This window comes from Vicia villosa, linkage group LG2 (assembly GCF_029867415.1).
Source record: "Vicia villosa cultivar HV-30 ecotype Madison, WI linkage group LG2, Vvil1.0, whole genome shotgun sequence".
NCBI classification, from domain to species: Eukaryota; Viridiplantae; Streptophyta; class Magnoliopsida; order Fabales; family Fabaceae; genus Vicia; species Vicia villosa.
Window position 1 is genome coordinate 120,146,117 of NC_081181.1, and position 21,342 is coordinate 120,167,458.

A 21,342-nucleotide genomic window follows, 5' to 3' on the forward strand; every position below is an offset into this window, starting at 1 on the left:
ATAATTAGAAAGGTCGTTTAGACGAGAAAATGAGACGACTAGAGCGACCTTAGGGCTTGAACGAAGGAAAAACATTGCAATAATATCGTCGTTAGAGATGTAGACACAATAATTTAAACTATGATTGATTATTGTTTGTTATGAACAGAACTAAGTGATGACAGATCGGTGGAAGAAATGCTTGATTGGCGGCTTGTTTGGAACCAGACGTGGATGAGACCTATAAAGTATTTGCAGACACTCTGACGCGCAAGTTAGTATAAACTTGAGGTGGGGGTTAGATTAGAGTGAAACATACTGTTAGATTGTGACATGAGGTTACATAGCCTGATAAATGTGGCGTCGGGCTTAGCCTAATCTAAATAAACCATAATGATGTTTATGGAAAAAAGGACACTCAGGTTGCTATCTTGGACTTGTTATGCAAATTAGAGAAACATGATGTTATTTGTCTTGTTTCTTATCATGCAGCACATCCCTTATGTTCAGGCACTTGTTTTTTTTCTATGCAAAGTAGAATTTGGAATTAGTATTTATAGAATTAGTTAATTACTATGCGCTGATACTCTAAAACAACATCAAATCATATATCACAAACGATGTCTGTCTGACTGATCGGTCATATCTATTAAACTTTGTAAAGAGAATTTATAAAACCTTCATTCATATAATTAGATCAAAAGTCTAACATTATACTAACTAGTATTATTACTCAGATTGAATTAGTACAAAACTCTTCAAATTATATATGAGCTTTGCTCTGCCACAATGAAGATTTACCTAACTCTATGAAGTGCAAAATAAGCAACAAGTCTATAACCAACCAACATCAAAGCCATGACAGACACATCAACCCACATATGATTCAATCCCATGGATTTAATCGGAGGAAAGTCGAGAACCTTGCACATCTCGCCATTAGGACATTGATAATAATCATTTTCACCGTATTGAACACCGAGAAGAAGCTTGTAACAGTAGTAGCTATAGCTTAAGTACTTAAGCCAAACAATGAAAGGTGGAATCTGTTGTATATAGTATCCTCCAGCAATGAGAAACACAAGTGTTGTCACTGAAGCTAGCGTAGTTGCCTGCTTGATATCCATCAAAATCGCGCCAAATGCTAATCCAAGACTTTGCGATACAACGACGCTGTAAAGAACAACAAGAAGTGATAGAATGAATGTCATGAAATCAGGTTTGAGTCCTCCCATCCAGTATAATATGACCACAAAGGCTGTTGGAAGAGCGAGTTCGAGAGGTAAGTCTCCTATTGTTCTTGCTAGAAAGTACGATGAGAGACGGTACATTCCTGATGACCGTTCTTTGATTAGCATTCTCCTCTCTTGTGGAAATGTGAAAACCGCGTTGTAGAGAGGGTAGAACCCCCAGAAAACAGCAAAGAAAAAGAGCAAAGCTATCTGCATTACGAATATACAATCAACGAGTTACTGACTGCGTGAATGTGTGAGATTGGTGACTGCAGACAATTCAAAATCCAAGAAACAAATGAATGAGACTTAATAGATGAAGTAATTATTTCTTACCCTATCTGCAAGGTGTGATTTAGGTGTATGCCACCACAAAAGTCCAGCAAGAAAAGCTACACTTACGACTTGAAATATTCGGAGCTTATTGAAGGCTTCATGCCTTCTTTCCTTCACTCCTCGTTCCAATAATACAGTGAACTGATACCACCAGCTTGTACACCATTGTTCTGGTTTTATTTGATTCTCTACATTAATTTAACAATACAAAACATTTCAGATTAGTACTAATCTTAGTTAAGAAATATTTCACTTTTTTCCTTATACAAAGAAAATGAACACTTACTTGTGCAAGCATCTAAGTTATTCTCTTCCATGCTACAAACCTCAGCTTTCAGCTTTGAAGCTAAGTTCCTGTCATAAGCAGAAATAAGAGTTTCTCTCACATTCTTCCTCTCATTTTCCAAAGCCTCACTTTGTTCAGTTACATGCTTAGATTCCGGACCAATCCCTGCAATTTTACATTTGTCATAACATTGTGAGTATTTTTTCCAACGAAGTACACTTAATGATCGGTTAAAAAAGGAAATCAAAATGATTATTGAATGTTAATTACCATTGGCAAGATCAAGCAAGAGATCAGCAGGATTAACAGTCACGCAAGACGAAAAACCAACAGACGAGAAATACTCAAGCGCAGTTGAAGCAGGACCATAATATATAGGACAACCTTCTGAGAGCAGCACAACCTTATCAAACATGTAGTAGAGTCTACTAGAAGGTTGATGAATTGTTGTAACAACAGTTCTACCACCACTAGCAAGTTTCTTGATAGTGTTCAAGATCCTCAACGCTGTGGTAGAATCCAAACCAGAAGTAGGTTCGTCAAGCAACAACAAACTCGGATTAATCAACATTTCTTGTCCTATACTCACTCTCCTTTTCTCACCACCTGATATACCTCTCAAAAGTGGTCCTCCAATCATACTATTCCTACAGTTATTCAGTCCTAACTCAGTTATAACTCTCTCCACATGCTCTACTTTTTCATCTCTTGTTAAGGTTTGTGGAAGCCTCAAAAGTGCAGTGAACACTAGTGTTTCGGTTACGGTTAGATGAGGGTAAAGAACATCATCTTGAGCAACAAAACCTGTTCTTCTTTTTATCAAACCTGAAAAAGATTGATTGTTGTAGGTTACTTTTCCTGATAGTTTACCGGTGAGACGCCCGCCGAGAGCCGTAAGGAGTGTTGTCTTGCCACTGCCTGATGGGCCTAACATAGCTAGTATCTCTCCTGGACACACCACTCCTGTGATTCCATTCAGTATAGTTTTCTCTTTTTGGTTTAGTTTCACTTTGTACTCCAAATCCTCAAACTGCATAAACCAAAACAGAAGTTGTACAACAAAAATGTGTGTTAGCATATATACTCCCTCATCAACAAGTCAAAATTTGCAATACATTAGTGTATCTGGTCCAAATTTTGATTTTGGACCAGATAATATATCTTTTTGCTTATATTTTAGTAATACAGGCTATGTATATGGTCCAAAATTAATTTTGTATCAGATAATATACTATTACGCATATATTATGTAGAGTATTGATTGTTCGTTACTCTACATAATGAGTTATGGGATTACCTTCAAAGTTATGGGATGCATAATGAGTTTTGGTAATGATTGTTCAATATGTGGTGATCCTTCCAAGGAGAGAGTAGTAGTATTGAAGTATTGTTGAGGCTTTGGTGCTATGAAATTTGGAGGCATGGTTAAAGAAAAAGTAATATGAAGTGATGATTGAGAAGTGAGAGAAGTTAAGAAGTTCCTTTTAACTTGACTCGTTAATGTGTTAGTGAGTAGAAGCACATAAGTATATATAGCCTCCTTTGGATGGTGGAATCCACTTTTTTTTCCTTCAAATTATTCGGGTTTGCTTGGAAAATTGAATGGTGCAATAGTGCAAATTTATTGAAATTTAAATCTTGATTTGATTCTTGGAACACACACGGATTAAGTTTTGGCGGTATATTTATTTGCTTTGGTTTTCATTCAGTGTGTGTCATGCAATTAATTTTTTTTACCACTAAGAAGGGTAGTTTAGGAAATAAATTTTGTTTGATAAATTTTAGAATATTAAATGATTATTCTCCTTGTAATTTGGAAGTTTGAACGGAGTTAAGATACACCGTGTAAGGAAATGTCAATTAAATTAAAAATTAACCAATTTTATTTTTGAAATTTAAATTAATTGTTTTTAATTTATATTGAAAAGGTTGTTGTTTTTTTTGTCGTTGAGTGAAGTTAAGTGTCATTTTGCTTTGTTTGAGTTTGTGCGGTTGTTTTATGATATAGATTTTTTCATATGGCATATGGGTATGCATGTAGTTGCAAAAACCAAAGAAAATGCTACTACTACTGCTTTTGCTTGTCAGTGACAATCATAGCATTTTGTACCGTTAATGTACAAGTTCTTGATTTATGAAGTAAGTGCTTCTCTTTAATGCTTTCAAATGATTTCTCAATTTTCACGTTTTCAGGTTCTAGTTTGATGAATGCATATATGGAGTTATTTATGCATAGCAGGATACATATATGATTTGTTGGCGGTTTTGAAATTTTGTTTGTTAATTTCAATCATAATAACATTCTATTAATTATATATATATATATATATATATATATATATATATATATATATATATATATATATATATATAGGGTGCATATCAAGTGAGAGCATTTTGTAATGAGAGATGAGAGGAAGAAATATCAACCATTGAATTCATCAAGAGAGATAAATTAATAGTCACATTAAATTATTAACATTCTCTCTCTTGATAAATCCAATGATTGATATTTCTTCCTCTCATCTCTCATTATAAAATGCTCTCACTTGATATGCTCCCTATATATATATATATATATATATATATATATATATATATATATATATATATATATATATATATATATATATATATATATATACTATTTAAAAAATTATTATATAATAAATTTGACATCCATCAAGTCTCCCTTATTTATAAATATTTATCATACTCAATGAAACACGTACGATATTCTAAATTTGTGTTTGAAATGCTAATGGGTCACCGCCACGGTACGTTTCAAACCCCTCCTACATGATTTTGAAAAGTTATCAAACATAGGCTAAATTCAATATGTATAGGGGAGACATTAATTCCAAACTTATTTTTTATATAGGTGAAAATACGAAAATACCTTCTGTTAAATCAAAAAGTTACAAATTTATCACTCAACCTTGATAAATGCATTTTCTTTCTCCTCTTCTTTCCTGTTATGTTTTTCTATTTCTTTCACACAATTATAAGTTTGTCGTTCAACTCGAACAATTACACTCAACCTAATAATTTAAATAAATGTTAATAAAGTTTGTCTTGATGTCATTGATAATTCTTTAGATATGATTGTGGAAAACATCCTTCAATAGGGAAATATCCATTATATCAAACTAGTGTCTTACCCGTGCGTTCGCACGGGTACCCGTCTGTCTCGCGCATTGGGTTTTAGGGCACTTTAATAAAATAGGGAAAATGTATATATATATGTGTAAGTTCATATAATAAGGTAAAATATTTTAAATAGGTTAAAAATACCTGTTGGACCTTATAGGTTGTTAATATATCTAAGTTAATAGGACATTAAAGTTTATTGGGCCTTAGAATTCTAGCCTTGGTGCAGAAAACCTATTTTTATTGTTAGACCTAATTTGTTAATAGGCCCACAAAAGAATCCTATTATTGGTATTGTTACATAACGATGGCATTTAAAATGAAAGTAACGTTGGATTCATAACTCTTCAACGTGTTGGCAATCAAAGAGTCTGTCTTTGGCATTGTTGGTGTAAGAAACGCAGGGTTGGGTGATAAGTGTGAAGAACAAAATGTCGCAGCCAAGAAGGTATGTGCATGTGTTACTGTTTATGTTGTTTGCAGAGTTTATTATAAGATATTCATCCATTTAGAGGTCACAATGTTGTTTTGATTCCAGTTCACCCGATCGGTTGGAGTTGCAAACTCCATGGAAGCGGCTCACAGTTGAGAGGATACTGAGTGGGTCACATGAGAATGATGATGTTATGGAGGAATGGAAGAAACAACATGAAAGATTGAATCGTGTCGACGATGCCGGTAAAGTTTCTGTAGAGGCTGCCAGGATTGTTATAAATAAAGGGTAATCTTATAGTTTAATTTTGTTTTTTTGTATTGAATTCCATTTAATCTCCACAAAATTGAATGTGTTTCCGGAATAATGAGTTACAACTTAGTTTAATAAATAGTTTGTATGTTATTGTGTTGAAGGGATGATGGAGATGGGATTGAATACATAATGATATCTTCTGATAGTGAGAGGTAAAGTTTATTTATAAGTGATAGGGAATATATTATAGTTATAGGTATATTGATGCTGTTGTGTTTGCATTGTGCTATAAATGTGGTCTTAATTTCAGGGAAATGAGTCCTGTACAGGAAGAGTTCGAAGAAGCGTACTGGACTCGTGAAGTTCATGATGTAAAGAAGTTTTGCTCAAATGTTATGGTAAGCAGTGTTCAAAGTCTATAGTTGTTGGCACACTGGTGTTATACAGAGATGTAATGTAACTGATATTGTATGTCAATGAGTGCAGCATATTCCTGCAGAAATAGTAGAGAAATGTGGGCTTGCTGGAATGTCAGAGATTACCCTCAATGATGTGGACAACGGGTACCCATATGAGTGCAATGTGAAGAAGAGGCCAAAAAAAATGAAACATATTTGTATGGAGAATGGTTTGACTATGTAAGGGCAGCGGAATTGAAAGAAGGTGATAAAGTGCACTTTGTGATTTATTACCCGCCAGTGTTATATATTATGGTAACAGTGGAGCGCAGTGGGGATCGTTGATAGAGCTGTTGGTTAGGCAATGTTTGTGGTGGATGTATAGGGCCGTTTTTTAGCAGTTTGGTTTGTATGGGATTTATGGTTTTGTTTTTTTTTGTAATGGTGGATGTGAACCAAGATTAACAATTATGGCACTATGTATGGTTTTAAATTAAATATTATGAATTTTGGTTGTAAGTTTCATGGAATGAGCCAAATCTGCCATGGCTTTTATGCAAAATTGATTACCATTCTGTTTTAAAATTAAGTATTGTTTATTATAAGTATTGAACAGGATATCTATCAAACTTGATCAGAATAGGGTACCTAATTTCATTATTGTTGGTATAAGTTGGGGTATGGCTCCTGTAAATGGTAGGCTATTAAATCTAATAGGTAAACACACAACAATGGACATATGAATAGTTGAAAATTCAATTTAATAGTATATGTTAAAGAGCAGTACGATAATATTAAATGGTTATAAAATAGTTGTAATGTGTTATATTATATTGGGATGTGAAAGATCAATTGGGTTATGGGCAGTTAATGTTTTTCGTGAGGAATATAAATAAAACGAAAACTGTTTTGAAGTGATGTAAATGCAAAGAAGACTAATTGAACAATTGCATTGAATTCTATTGGACGGTGGAAAAGTTGCAGGTATGTGAAGAGTCCATTTAGAGTGTTATATAAGTAATGTGTAGGAAGTTTGAAAGCACTAAAAACTGAAGCATTCATCATTACTCTGGAACCAACAGTGTAAGCTGCGAATTTCTGAAAAGATGGAAGGAAGAGTTGATCAAGCAATGAGAGGTAAAGGTAAACATATCATTTCAAAGTTTGCTCTGTTACATTTTGAATTTAAAAGTTATATATGGTTGCATGCAGGCGAAGAAAACTCGGTGAACCAAATGGGTGTGGGGAAAGCTGTCATTTCTGACAACTCTGTGTATGTTTGAATTAGCTTATGTTGAGTATACATTTTATGCTTGAATTTAGAATGTTTGATAACACATTTATTTATTGACCATGCTGTTTGTTTGTATAATGTTCCAGATGCCATGAACCGGTTGTTGAGGATTTTAGTTGCCATGTAGAACAGCCTGCTAAGTTACAATATTGTATCTGGAAGCAAGATGTGGTCAACGGGAAGATGGCTCAGTCATGTCTTCTTGTAAGTTATTATCCGTTTTAAGCTTATCGTCTTTCCCTATCAGTTAATGGGATTATCTAATGTTGTTTTATATCAATATTGCAGGAAATTCCTGAGCATGTTGTGGCAAGTCGCTGGCTCCATGGAGCAAGGTTTGTAGATTTGGTTGACTGGGAAAGGGAAGTCAGGTATGAATGTGAAGTTCATCATACCGAAAAGGGTCAGATGTTCTTAGGGCGTGGTTGGTACAAATTTGCCAAGGAAAGGTGCCTGCTTGATGGAGACTCTATGGGCTTCAGCGTTAAGGATCCCATCAACAAGGAGATACTTGTAACAATGTTGAAAAATTGAAAATGATGTAAAAGTTTGTTATAAGTATCTAACTCTTTAACTTTTTGTAATTTTCTGGTGGACTTAGGTCCACCTTTATATTAATATATAAGATTTTGGTATTTAGATGTTATGCTATATATATATTATTTCTGTTACTTGCATTGCTAATATGCTGTTAGTAATAAATATTACTGCTGTTACTTGCAATACTAATATGCTGTTAGTAATATAGATTACCGCTGTTACAGATTTACTCTGATCAATTTTAAAAACTTAGACATTGTTAAAAACTTCCTTATACACAACATTTGTAGTTTTCTCCCTGAATTTCTTTTCTTCATCATGTATCAGTATTTTGATTCCCTTTTTTGTTGTTACTCTTGACAATGCGACATAAATCTGGCCATGTGTGAATACATCTTTCGGTAAGTACAAACCAACGTTATCCAATGACTGTCCCTGTGATTTGTTAATTGTCATAGAATAGGAAACTATAATAGGGAATTATCTCCTATTCAGTTTGAATGGCCATGGTGATTGGGATGGTGACATATCCATTCGAGGTATGTAAACCAAATTTCCCAAACCTGTATGTGGTATTGACAATGGCCACAATTGGATCATCGAATTCTGTTATCAGAATATCAGGTGGTATGTTGATTTCGGCGGTGCCGTCATTAGGCTCAGATATTCGGCCCTCTCCTATTCTTAAAAGCCAATCTGAAAACTGTGCTATCTCATTTTTGTCAGTCTGTGTTGATCCTGTTCGTAGCCGCATGTTTCTTGTCAATGTTAATACCTCAACTGAATGCCATATGTAAGATGCATTTATGGCACAGTGTACAATATCGGAACGACTGCCTCTGGGGACGACAGGTAAAATCTGTCTGAAATCGCCCCCGAAAACAACAACCTTTCCACCGAATACATCAGTTGAATTTTTGTCTGCACTCATAACATCTTTCAAAGTTCTGTCAAGCGATTCTATTGCATACTTATGCGCCATTGGTGCCTCATCCCATATTATAAGCTTTGTCTGTCGTAACATGTCTGCAACATCATTGTTGAATTCAACCTTGCAAGTAGAATTGTCCATAGTTGGTACCGGTATCCTGAACTTTGAATGTGCAGTTCTACCTCCTGGAAGTAACAATGATGCTATACCGCTAGTTGCAACAGTTAAACATATATTGTGTTTTGATCTTAAAGCAGCTGCGAGTGTTCTCCACATATATCTTTTTCCGGTACCACCATAACCATGAAGGAAGAAAACCGTAGGTTTTTGAGACTCCACAGCGTGGATGATTTTTTCATAAATACTTCTTTGCTCATCTTAGGAACATAATATTGATTGTAGAACGGTGTTAGAATAATTGATTCATAGAATTTCAAAGCGTAAAATAAAATGAATTTAATTGACGCAATAGTTACCTGTAAGAGCAGCAAACAGATTTTCAAATTCTGAGTTCATTGATGCTGTATCATAATTACGCTCATCATATATGAGCCTGTTTCCCAACTGTTCAAGAACATAAGCATCCGGATATGGAATAGGACTAAAATCCTTTAGTGTCCTTCTATTTGCCTGAAGCAGTTTCTCAATTTCTATTAAAGTCAAATTTTGTAACTCTTCTTGTGTGAGGACCAATTCTGCATTGATATGAGAAATTGAGTTATAATACTGTTGGTAAGTCATCTGTAGGCTGTTATTAACAAATTGTTTTGTTTGCTATTTTATTATGTCTAACAAACCTGGATTAGCAGCCAATGCTCTTTGTGTATGTAAGACACCATCAGATAATAGGAGCCAAGTTTGTTCCCAAACATGTGCAGGGCGATTAACAGCACCAGACAAAAGCATGATAACAAACAGTTTTCGAAGAAAATGACCAGTCCCCCAATGACTTGCCTCCTTTATAGCAGCTATGTATTCTTTGTCGTCTTCAAGAAATCCCATTGCAAAGCATGTATCTCTGAATGTATCATACTGAATGTTATCCACGGTCCTGATTTCCTCATATGTTGTTGGTCCTTTTGCCACCGTCAACATCATGCGCAGGTAAAACAGTTCACCAGTTGTTGGCGGAACCCATATGAGACGTCCAATGGTGAAGCCTTTTTTCCGCGGTTTCCATTCTCTCTTTTTTTTTTGGTAAACAAACTTTGAGACAAATTGACCATAAGTTAATGTTTATGCCTCTTCATATTTAGAATTTGCTACCAGCCATGCAGTAAACATTGATTCAGTCACACTTGCAGTTTCCAGCACATTTTCCATGCGTGCATAATCTGTATAGTATATAGGTTTCTCCCCAACCAAATGATAGAACATACGTTCCACAGCTGGTTTTCTGCCATGAATATTGTAAGAGTAAATGCGCCAGCATGCTTCACTGGGTGAGACATACCTGCAGTCGAGATATTGTTGGATCTCATCAACAGGTTGATTGCTATTTGTTGAAACTGCTGCTGTTATTCTGTCATAGCCTTTATTGATATATTTGAAAAGATATTTTATGGAAGTACTCTGATTACACCATTCCATGTTTATATGTGCCTGGTATTTCATAAGAAATCTGGTATTATATGGAACCACATGTCTGTTGTCCAAGGTGATACCATTTTTTTCAATAGTGAAGGTTTTTGATCTTCTCCTATACAGCGGATATCCCTCTGTATCAACAATAGTGTGTTCAATAAACTTTTTGGGATAGTATTTAGAACATCGTCCATTCTTCATACATTGTGAGGTCACGCGAGCAAGGCCACAGGGTCCATGCATCATATGTGCCTTAACCAATTTGTATAAATTGGGATGAACAGTCGGGTCGGGAATTTCAGCAGAAATGATCTTGTCTATGTCAGATGGTGTTGGGTATATGCTCTGAGGGTGTAGGAATATCAAGATGTGAGCATGTGGCAATCCGCGCTTTTGGAATTCAATGGTGTACATATCTATTAAATTGAAAGTTAGTTTGATGTAATATTTTGGTTCTACACAGACACATGATTGAAAAGTAGTATAATTAAATGAAACAACTTACATGCAATCACTTTTCCAACGACATGGTGTTTTGTAATATCATCCATGAGGGTATCAAACTTTATTTTGAAAACTTTTGAAATGATATCTGGCATATCATGGGGTTGTAGACCTGTGCCTGACAATGCTCTTTTAATTCCAGGCCAATTTGGGTTGCAGGTAAAAGTAACAAATAAATCAGGGAATCCCAATCGACTTGAAATGGCCATACCGTCAAAATATAGTTGATCCATATATCTCTTGCTACCAACAAATGTTGATGGCAGAACAACTCGTTTTCCTCGCTTTTGGTGTTCATTTCTTGTATCGCCATCAGTTTGAGCGGCCAAATTATTATATTTGCCCACTCTTAATTTCGATTGATTATCTCTCAACCAATTCAGTCGTTCGGATTCCATCATAGCATAGCCGTCGACTAAGAATTGTTGAAATAGGCGTCTTGAGTAAAGTAGTGTTTTTGCCTCTTTGTGACGTTGTTGTAACCGGTAAGAAAACCAATCCTTAATGCTTTGACGGTTTCTCCTAGTGACCTCAGTTTCATGGCGATATCTGTGCATTATATTTTTCCTGTAACCATCTTCCCCATAAGGAAATATAAGAGGATACTGATAAGCCAAATATGCTGGGTGAAACTCATCTATTCGTTGCAAACCACCATTGCGGCGCTGAATTAAGATGTCCCTTTTATCAGCAGAATCAATGTCTCCCACAATGAGTGCAGCCACTTCTGAGACAGTAAGTTTTTTGTAAAAACGGCCATCTTCGGATCTATCAGAAATAAGCCTGAGTTTTAAATCTGTGAAAGAATTTTTCCTTAAAACATCCCTTGCCATTCTAAAAGCTTTGGCATGAACATTGTGCTGATCTAACATCATCTTGAGCTTTTTGACAACCGGTCGCTCGATGCCTTTGTTGTCCCTGTTTATTTTTCGCATCCATGAATAAATAGTTTAACAAAATATTTTTATAAAACAATTGTGTAATTATGTCTGAGCATGCTTACTTGAAAAATTTTATTCTGTGTTCAACTTCATTGTCCGTGTCATAGATGTATAATTGAGCATATTGCGGAGGTTGCCCTGTTTCTGGCAGCAGTGTACCAATTCGATGACAGGTCTGACCCTGCAGTCTCAAAGTAGGGGGTCCACCTCTTTTAGAATATGTTGTGTCGAACTTCATTCCAGGGGAAGTGAATGAGAACATTGCGTTGTATGTTCGTATGTTAGCCTGGTAGTTTTTACTATCTGAATATGTTTTATTAAATAGAAGATCTTGCAACACCTGTGGAGGTTGCTCAAGGAACGGAAGAACAATTTTTCCTCCACGGCAACAACGATAAAAGCGAGGAGTTGCTGTAATTTTGTGTCTATTCACTTTTTCTTAGTACCACATACATGCTTGGCAGTGTGCACATTCATAACTTTGGTCGCCAATATCGTAATATTCTGAAAGAAGAAACCACAATACTGAATATGTCTATTAACAGAAGAAGTGTACATCATTTGGTTATCAGTGTATGATATGGAAATACCTTGAAGATGGGCCTCCTGTAATTGTGCCGGGTCTGAATCTTCGTCAGAGCCGGAACTATTAGAAGAATTTAAATTATTGTCAGAGTTGGAGTCATCATTGTCTTCATAATGAGATTCAACAGACATATTATGATTTGAGGTAGATGGATGATCCATGGACTGACTTGACATATTATAATTTGAAGTAGATGCATGATCCATGTTCTGACTTTGACTAACAATGTTGTTTGTATTTTGAACCCTACTAACTTCAGTATTGAACAAATTTCTCAATCTTTTTCTGTTATCCAAGATTATTTTCCTTCTCTTTCTAGCCATAGCCGTTTCAATAGTGGATTCATATGTTACAGAAGATGTAAAATTATGATTTAAATGGGAAGTGAGGTTGCTTGATCTGACACAGTTTCGATAATCCCTCTTTGCTTTAAGAATAAGCTTTCTCCTCTTTCTTGCAATGGATGTTTGAGGAGCAGTGTTTTTAACAACATCTGTTTCCATCACAAACACAAAAGTAGGATGAATAATAATACTACAAATAAGATTGATTTGTATAGATTCATGCACACAATATGAGATGTATAGCATGCTACTTCATGGTTTTGAATACTAAAAGTTTACAGTTTCTAATTGAAGGGGAATTGGTGGGTTCAAATGTCATGAATGCAGTATTGATTTTAATTTTTCTTTCATACTTGAATATATATGAAGTTGGAACTGAATATGAATAGAATGATGGTTATAGATTTAAATTACCACTTATCCCTCCCTTATAACTGTTGTGTGTGTTAAATGTATTTAATTTAATCTATACAGGTTATTTATAATATTTTATTTGATGGATGTGTTACTCTTTTAAAAATACTTTAAGTCAAAACTAATATTATAAGTAAATAGAAACTGAACAGTTAACCCACTTTCTGCATGTACCAAGTACTTGTTTCCTATTGCACTGAATAGAAGTTTAGCATTGCAACTGCCTGCGGTTAGGGTTCCGACAATGGCATCTTCACACGGTGGTCCTTCTGTGCGGATTCCCTCTGATGATGAAAATGATTTCAGGTATGAGTAGATAATTTTATTTCACCTTTGCTTTGCCGTACAAAATAGGGTATACTGGTATACAAAATATGGTAGTGTGGTAATAACAGTTAACAGCATTTAGTGATGGGTGTAGTATCAATATAGCTCAATGTTGTATTATGTGTGGTATTTGTCAAGAAATCAAATGTGACTGAATGACTATTGTTGGTTTTTATTGTTGGATTGTATATCCCGTCGTTGCTCGGCATATGACTATTGCTTAGTAAAGAATGCTTCATATGCGGTTTGTTTTTAATCCATATTTGATGTTGGAACAACGATGATCAGGCAATGGAAATCATAGAAGATTTGGTAAAGGAAACAGGGTACGATCCTAAGGTGGAAAGAAAACTCAGGAATAAACAGCGCAATGTCACCCATGGTCGTGTTGTGTCGAATGTTGATGTTGTCGCACAAAATAGCGCAAGGGTTAAAAGCAATCCCAATGCAGGACCTATAAAGATAAAAGAGGAATCAACAGACATTGACACAAATGAAATCAAAGTTTCTGAAGTTGGTGAACCAAGTGGATCAAAAGAGGGTAAGAAACAAAAGGGTAAAGTGGTGAAAAAAGCAAAGGTGGGTACAGACATTACTGTAGACAGTTCTACAGGGGCTCAAAATTTTTTCTGGAACACCCATGTTACAAATGCTAAATCTACACAGCAGAATGTAATGGTAAGGAGATATTTGAATATGAGCATCATGTTATTGAAAATGTAAATAGTATATATTGTTAATAGTTACCTTATTTCTTGTATGCAGCATTTCCCTAAGGAAATCGCCAAAAGATGCCTCCGTCGCTTTCAAGATGAAATCAACCTGCTGGATGTGAGGACGAAGAACATTGTTACCTGTCAGGTTCACAAAGCTAACAGAAAAGGAATACCCCAGCCATATGAAAAGTACATGGCCCTGGGATGGTACGAATTCGCCAAATATCTTAACCTGCGTAATGGGGATACAATAGCGTGGAGTATGCTGCGATTCTCTCCGTATATCTATGTGAAGGTTGAAAGACAATGAAGAAACTGCTGCTATTTGCAAACCGTGTACTATACCTGAATTTTAATGGTTATATTATATGTTAGGAATGTTATTTTGGTACATTGTGTTATATATATTCTGCTACATGTTATTTTGTAAGCACTTTATCCAGAATGGGAACACAGTAATATTGTGACCATTGGAAGATCTAATATATAATCGTTTTCGGGACAAATTTTTTAAGTTCTCCTATTATATTCTATTAATCCGCTCTGATATGCTTTTAGTTAAAATGAAATCTGTCCCATAATATTGTATCAACATTATACTAAGATCAGACATAAAATTATTTAGTGATAGTTAACATAGTCAAATGTTAAAAGTTCTGGTGTTTGTTTGTGAGGCACAATCCATGTTTTAGTTTACAATGTAATGACAGAAAGCTTAGAGAGTGCTAATCCAAACAAACCGTTCTTTGCGACATCATTATTGTAACTAACATTAAAAATAATAAAAAAGCAGCACCCCGTTATAAGAGGTATAGTTAAAATGGAATGTTTGATATATGATCAAAAAGAATCAAAATAATTAATAATAGTATATATAATATGTAGTTGAATTTGAATCATTTGAATATAATAAGCCACACAAACCATTGATAATTCTTAAATCAAATTGAACATAACAGAAGCACATAGCCAGTATTCATGCACTAATTATTACAGAAAATGAAATCACACACATGATTAAAAGCAAAGGAAACTAACATTCAGTTTTTATAACAAACACCTAAGCAAAACACACACAAAATAAAAATAGATCTAATCAATCTTCTCCATTTTAATTATCTTCTTCAGCTTGTTTGATGACAGTTCCCCATCATGTAATCCGTCCAAATCAATGGATTCACTTGATGCAGCAGGAAGATGCCTCTTACCACCAGGTGTGACAGCATCAGGCTTGTGCTCAGATGTAATTTCCAGGTCCTGCAATGCCACGATGAAGACTATTAGTTAGGAATATTGATATAAATGTAAGTCGGTAAGTGTTAGTAATATTGATATAAATGTAAGTAGGTAAGTGTGTTGCAGTGAGACTCACTGTAACCAATTCACAGTCTTCATTGCCATCTGTTTTAGCCTCATCAACACTCTCTTTAATCTATATATTGTTAAACACAGTTTTCAATATAACATAATCACAGGAAAAGCAAAAAAATGCATACACAGTTTAAAATTTCTACCTCCAGAGTCTCAGGTACGACAGTTTGGATTGGAATAGGTTCCTTGAGAATTTACCAAAGAAAAACAAAATCAGGCAAAAAATTGTTATAATATGAAGTCCTCGTTTATAAAACAAATGTCAGTTCATTAGAGCTGACCTCATCTGTTCCCCATTTTTCCTTAAGTTGCTGGATAATAGGATCATTTTTTATAATCATAACGACGGAACAGTTCTTCCAGTGTGGATGCCACTTAACCTTCATAGCCATTTCCAACTTCAACAACTGATCAAGTGCTAACGGATAGTCCAATGGATCAGTAATTCCAGCCTATTTAAACAACTGGCCATATTAGTGTACACAGAGTATTGGAAAGTACATTCTAATTCGTCTGCATAATATAAATATAACCTGAATCATAGTGATACGAAGTTGCGATGCAGATAAACCGAACAGCATTTCACATTCTCTATTCCAGAAGACAAAATTGCAGCTTTGGCCCCCGTGAGTAACCTCAATTTCAATCTTATACCTGAACATCATAAGAAGTCGCTCCGTTAAAAAAGCCGACAACATAAAAACATCATAAACATGACTGAAACAACATCTATTAGGTGAGAACAACTAAAACCTAAGGACTTCAGCCATGGTTTCATGACCAGCTTCACACTCAAAGGGGGGGCTGTCCCCACACGCTATAGATTGACACATATGACAGGTACGATAGTACCATCCAAACGGAGATGCTACTAATAATTTTGTTGTAGCGACAGTAGCACAAAATGTAACCTGGACAAATAGCCGCCAAAATCAGAAACATGTGACACACTAAAGAATGAGGTTATAATTATGATAATATGGGAAAATAGAAAGACATACATTCGTAAGTTGAATAATCTCAGCAATAGGCAAAACAACAGCCTTTGAGAACAATTTTTGCACAGGAGTGAGCTGTTGATTTTCAGAACTTTGGGAGGAATATTGGGAATTCCCTCCAAGTTGTTCAGACAGGGTTACCCTGCTCTCCTCAGGCATTCTGCAGAGCATGGATCATTATCAAATTCATACATGAAAAAAATAACTGCACAAAATGGATGACACTATCAACATACCTATCAATAAAGTCTTTCATGACCGGAAAATCAGCATCAACACATAAAAGGGTCACATTGTAGGTGTTTGTCACAGACAGAGGATACTTTCCTGCAAATTCAAATTATACCTTGTCAATATATTTATCACAGATTTTGTAGTTTTAGTATTAATTTAAAAAATAAGTCATGGAATAACCTTCTTCCTTCACTTTGGCATACTGAAGCAACACAACTGTAGGGAGTGATGCAGCAACTCTAACTTTGTTAAACTTGATGAACTGATCCGCGTATGATTCCCACAGAGTACAGTTCAACATGTTGTTGCTAAACCATGATCACAACACATTAAGATATATAACATGATTCATATATCAGGCAGTCTAATGTATAAAAAAAAATCTGTGATCACGCAACATCATGCTAATTTGCTGCTTCTTTGCACCTGACTCAGTCTGTGCATAACCAATACTATCCACCATTCCAACGACATCTGTCAGGCAAATTTATTAATTTCACACGGCTAAAATGCATCAAAACATGAGATAATAAAAAAGCCAAAAACCATACTCACGAATCAGAACATGTTTGTCAAACCTCCCTGTTATGATGTCGGAAAAACTTGTAAATAAAATCGATTTCGGGGGTATCTCATGTTTGTCTTCATCAAGAACAGATGTTCCAGCAGTAAACTTTATCATATATTTGTGTCCCGATGCCCTGAAGGCCAGAACATAAGGCACCACCTTAAAATTAGATACAGCATAAGTATGCCCTAATAAGCATTTTTCGGTGAACACCGACACATGCGGTGCTGGAACAACAGCATGAATATCATCTCCCTGCAGCAGAAACCAAAAAATGATTCAAACTATACAAACATAGGTAAATGATAAACATACTGAAACATAAACAGGGTAATCACCAATTTGTCAACAAAGATCATTTCAAAATGTTCCTTGTTGTTGGAGACAACTTTCCATCTGTGGTGAATCCTAACAACAATCTTCCAAAGCTCTTTTCCATCATTGATCTCTGCTATTCTCTCAACAGGCCTTGACATGATAATGCAAATTCACACTGCACTGAATGATAACCGCATAAGTTAGCAAGCATGGAAAGAGAAGAATGAAATCACTGATAAATAGGCAAGCCATTTAAACACATAATTACTGCAATTGTGCAGTTTGGAACATGGACAGGCACAGAATAATGGACCTTACATAACTGCAGCAACATGAGAAGCTGTGAGGGTGAAACTTCCACAACAATAACTGCCGCAGCCCACCATGCAGTTGAAGGATCAAAAATTCTGTAGTAACCACCAAAGCTGATGTGGATCAACCATAGAAGAGTTGCTGATGTGGATAGCCTAAGAAAGTCTCAAATGGTAGACTTTTCTTATATGATAGATTGATGAAATACGAAGAGCTTATTTAAATGAGGTTCATATAATATTCAATTTACTATTTAAAAAATTATTATAGAATAAATTTGACATCCATCAAGTCACCCTTACTTATAAATATTTATCATACTTAATGAAACACGATATTCTAAATTTGTATTTGAATTGCTGGTGGATCACCGCCACCGTACGTTTCAAACCCCTCCAACGTGATTTTGAAAAGTTACTATTGATAACTTTTGCACAAAGCACGATATTGCCACGATTCTTTTACATTTCCAAACATAGGCTAAATTCAATATGTATAGGGGAGACACTAATTCCAAACTTATTTTTTATATAGGTGAAAATACGAAAATACCTTCTGTTAAATTAAAAAGTTACAAATTTATCACTCAACCTTGGTAAATGCATTTTCTTTCTCCTCTTCTTTCCTGTTATGTTTTTCTATATCTTTCACACAATTATAAGTTTGTCGTTCAACTCGAACAATTACACTCAACCCAATAATTTAAATAAATGTTAATAAAGTTTGTCTTGATGTCATTGATAATTCTTTAGATATGATTGTGGAAAACATCCTTCAATAGGGAAATATCCATTATATCAAATGGATGAAATACGAAGAGCTTATTTAAAATGAGGTTCATATCAAATGCATTTAGAGCGATATCCCTTGTCTGGTAAAAAAAGACCATCGAAGACGATTTCAACAAGCTAAGTTTAACATTTTTCTTTCATGGTTATAATACTCACCTTCATAAGATGTTGCTTATTGCTTACATGTTTTTAACAAAAGATCAAATGAACGTCCTGATTCAGATGTCTTCGTTTCTACGAGTTTTAGAGATTGAAAGAAAGTTAAAAGTGAAAAATATTGTGCTTTTCTTAAACACATGGGGAATGCTCCATGTTCACCACACAACAATGATATGAAAACTTGTTAAGATTTGTTGGATCAATATTCACACATTAGGAATATTATTCACGTGGGGATCACATTTTTCTTCTTTTTTTGTTGCCCGATAAATATGTATGAAGCAACTTATATTATTTCAAGAAAAATTTACAAAGGAAGGATTAAGTTATGCTTCACGTGGAGATGATGATAGTGCTTACATTACTTAAAGACATTTGATTTTATATTGATAATGCATTTGATTTAAAGAAATTATAGGAATCACAAATATCCTTTGTCATGCCTTACAATAATAATCCATTTATGTAGTTAATGGTATGCATTTGGTTTGTACAACAAAAACTTTTATTCAAAAATTGAGAGAATATAGTTGGGATAAATTGTTTACTTTCATGATATCATTTACTAACACAGGCACATGTTAGACTAGACTTTTTTAAATAGAAAAAGTCAAGACTTTTTTTAAGCTTATTTAGTTAAAATACTAGGTCTTAGGCCATAAAAAACATTTTAAATATATTACGCTGGTCTATTTAAATAAATATGAATGATTCTATTATAATTATAATATTTTATATTGTATTTTGAATTAAAAATATGAAATAAAATTTAGTTATCTTGAATAACTTATAAAAATATGATGAAAACACGTTATAAATAACACCATAATTTATTTTCGTAGATTTTATTAAATAAATAATCTCACAAAACTTATGTTATTAGGTAAGTTCAAATAATTCAACGCAAACAAACTTTTAGTATCACTGTTCTTTTAGTTTTTTAATCAATATAAACATTATTTCACTTTATTATTTACATATGTTCAAATGAAATAAATATTTAAGTAGATTAGGCGATCAATAAGATATTCAAAAATGTCAAACTTAAATTATAAATAACTACAAATCAGACTTAAGTTTGCTTGATAAAATCTAGCCCAACTCAATCTATTCTGACCCTTATTCACGATAACATCTTTTTAATTCATAATTTCACAATATCGTTTTTTCACTTTATTTGATAACACATTTTCACACAAGTCATCTTATTTATTTAATTCTTAATTTTTGGAAAAAGTCACATCATAGTTCATCCATAATGAAAATCAAACAACTCATATTTATATTAAGATAAATGATACAGTGACACTTAAAATGACACCTACCCCGTATATATATATATATATATATATATATATATATATATATATATATATATATATATATATATATATATATATATATATATATATATATATATATATATATATATATATATATATATATATATATATATATATATATATATATATATATATATATATATATATATATATATATATATATATATATATATATATATATATATATACGGGGTAGGTGTCATTTTAAGTGTCACCGTATATATATATATATATACTTTAAAAAATTTAAAATACCTTAACTAAAATTTAGACACTATAGTAGAGATACATCTTTAGGGATTTTGACATTTGTGGTTTGTTGTAATATTTCACAAAAAACTTGTAAACAAAAAAAGGAACCTTTTAAATATGAATGGATGAGAAATTTGATTGTTTTCGTTTTAAATTTATTTCCCAGATACCTTATCATTTACACTGATATTATTATTATTGGTACATTTGAGGACAATGACATGATTTTGTCTCCCCCCATGTGCTTCTTGTTAGTTATGGTCAAGGTGTAAGTAAAAGAACCCTCCAAAGTGAACCCAAAAGTGTGTTATATTATATTCTCTTTACTCTCCACATGTGGTAGCCATCCATTGAAGAGAAAGAAGAAAATCTCATGGTTTTTCTTAGGTAAGGTTCTAAGATAATATAATCTCAATCATGTAGTATTTAAATACAAACTCTATACAATAAACCCTAAACATGAACTAATATAAAGAAATCGTCGTTACTCTGCAGTCTGAGACGTAGACACAGTTGGTTGAACTTTGTTACATCGTTTTGTTTGCCTTTTTCGTATCTTTATTCTTTTGAATTGGAATTACGGTTAATTATAACAATAGCTTTAATTTTAATAACTGTTCATTCTTACAGTTGTAATGTGCCTGCAGATGTAAGAAGTTCATAAAGTTTATGCCTCACAGTAGAAACTTTTTCATTCCTTGATGTTTAAGCAGCAAGAATAAATTCAAAAGGATGATAAACAGGAA

The 21,342-nt window shown here is 33.9% G+C and overlaps 3 protein-coding genes across 3 annotated transcripts; all 3 read right to left on the reverse strand.

Moving 5' to 3' along the window:
* Positions 1–722: 722 nt before the first annotated feature.
* On the reverse strand, positions 723–3,347 carry LOC131651911 (ABC transporter G family member 14-like). The gene is made up of 5 exons (XM_058921636.1): positions 3,131–3,347; positions 2,104–2,863; positions 1,834–1,998; positions 1,548–1,735; positions 723–1,421 (listed from the first exon to the last, which is right to left on the reverse strand). The coding sequence occupies exons 1-5, from the start codon at positions 3,254–3,256 to the stop codon at positions 777–779; spliced, it is 1,884 nt and encodes a 627-aa protein (XP_058777619.1). The 5' UTR covers positions 3,257–3,347; the 3' UTR covers positions 723–776.
* Positions 3,348–15,266: 11,919 nt separating this feature from the next.
* On the reverse strand, positions 15,267–15,969 carry LOC131651915 (uncharacterized). Its single transcript, XM_058921641.1, has 4 exons — positions 15,903–15,969; positions 15,765–15,806; positions 15,623–15,682; positions 15,267–15,507 (listed from the first exon to the last, which is right to left on the reverse strand). Exons 1-4 carry the CDS (start codon positions 15,960–15,962, stop codon positions 15,343–15,345), a joined length of 327 nt encoding a protein of 108 aa, XP_058777624.1. The 5' UTR covers positions 15,963–15,969; the 3' UTR covers positions 15,267–15,342.
* A 104-nt stretch (positions 15,970–16,073) lies between these two features.
* On the reverse strand, positions 16,074–17,897 carry LOC131649893 (uncharacterized). The gene is made up of 8 exons (XM_058919634.1): positions 17,760–17,897; positions 17,432–17,676; positions 17,034–17,161; positions 16,856–16,946; positions 16,623–16,779; positions 16,474–16,532; positions 16,155–16,275; positions 16,074–16,085 (listed from the first exon to the last, which is right to left on the reverse strand). Exons 1-8 carry the CDS (start codon positions 17,895–17,897, stop codon positions 16,074–16,076), a joined length of 951 nt encoding a protein of 316 aa, XP_058775617.1.
* Positions 17,898–21,342: the final 3,445 nt, after the last annotated feature.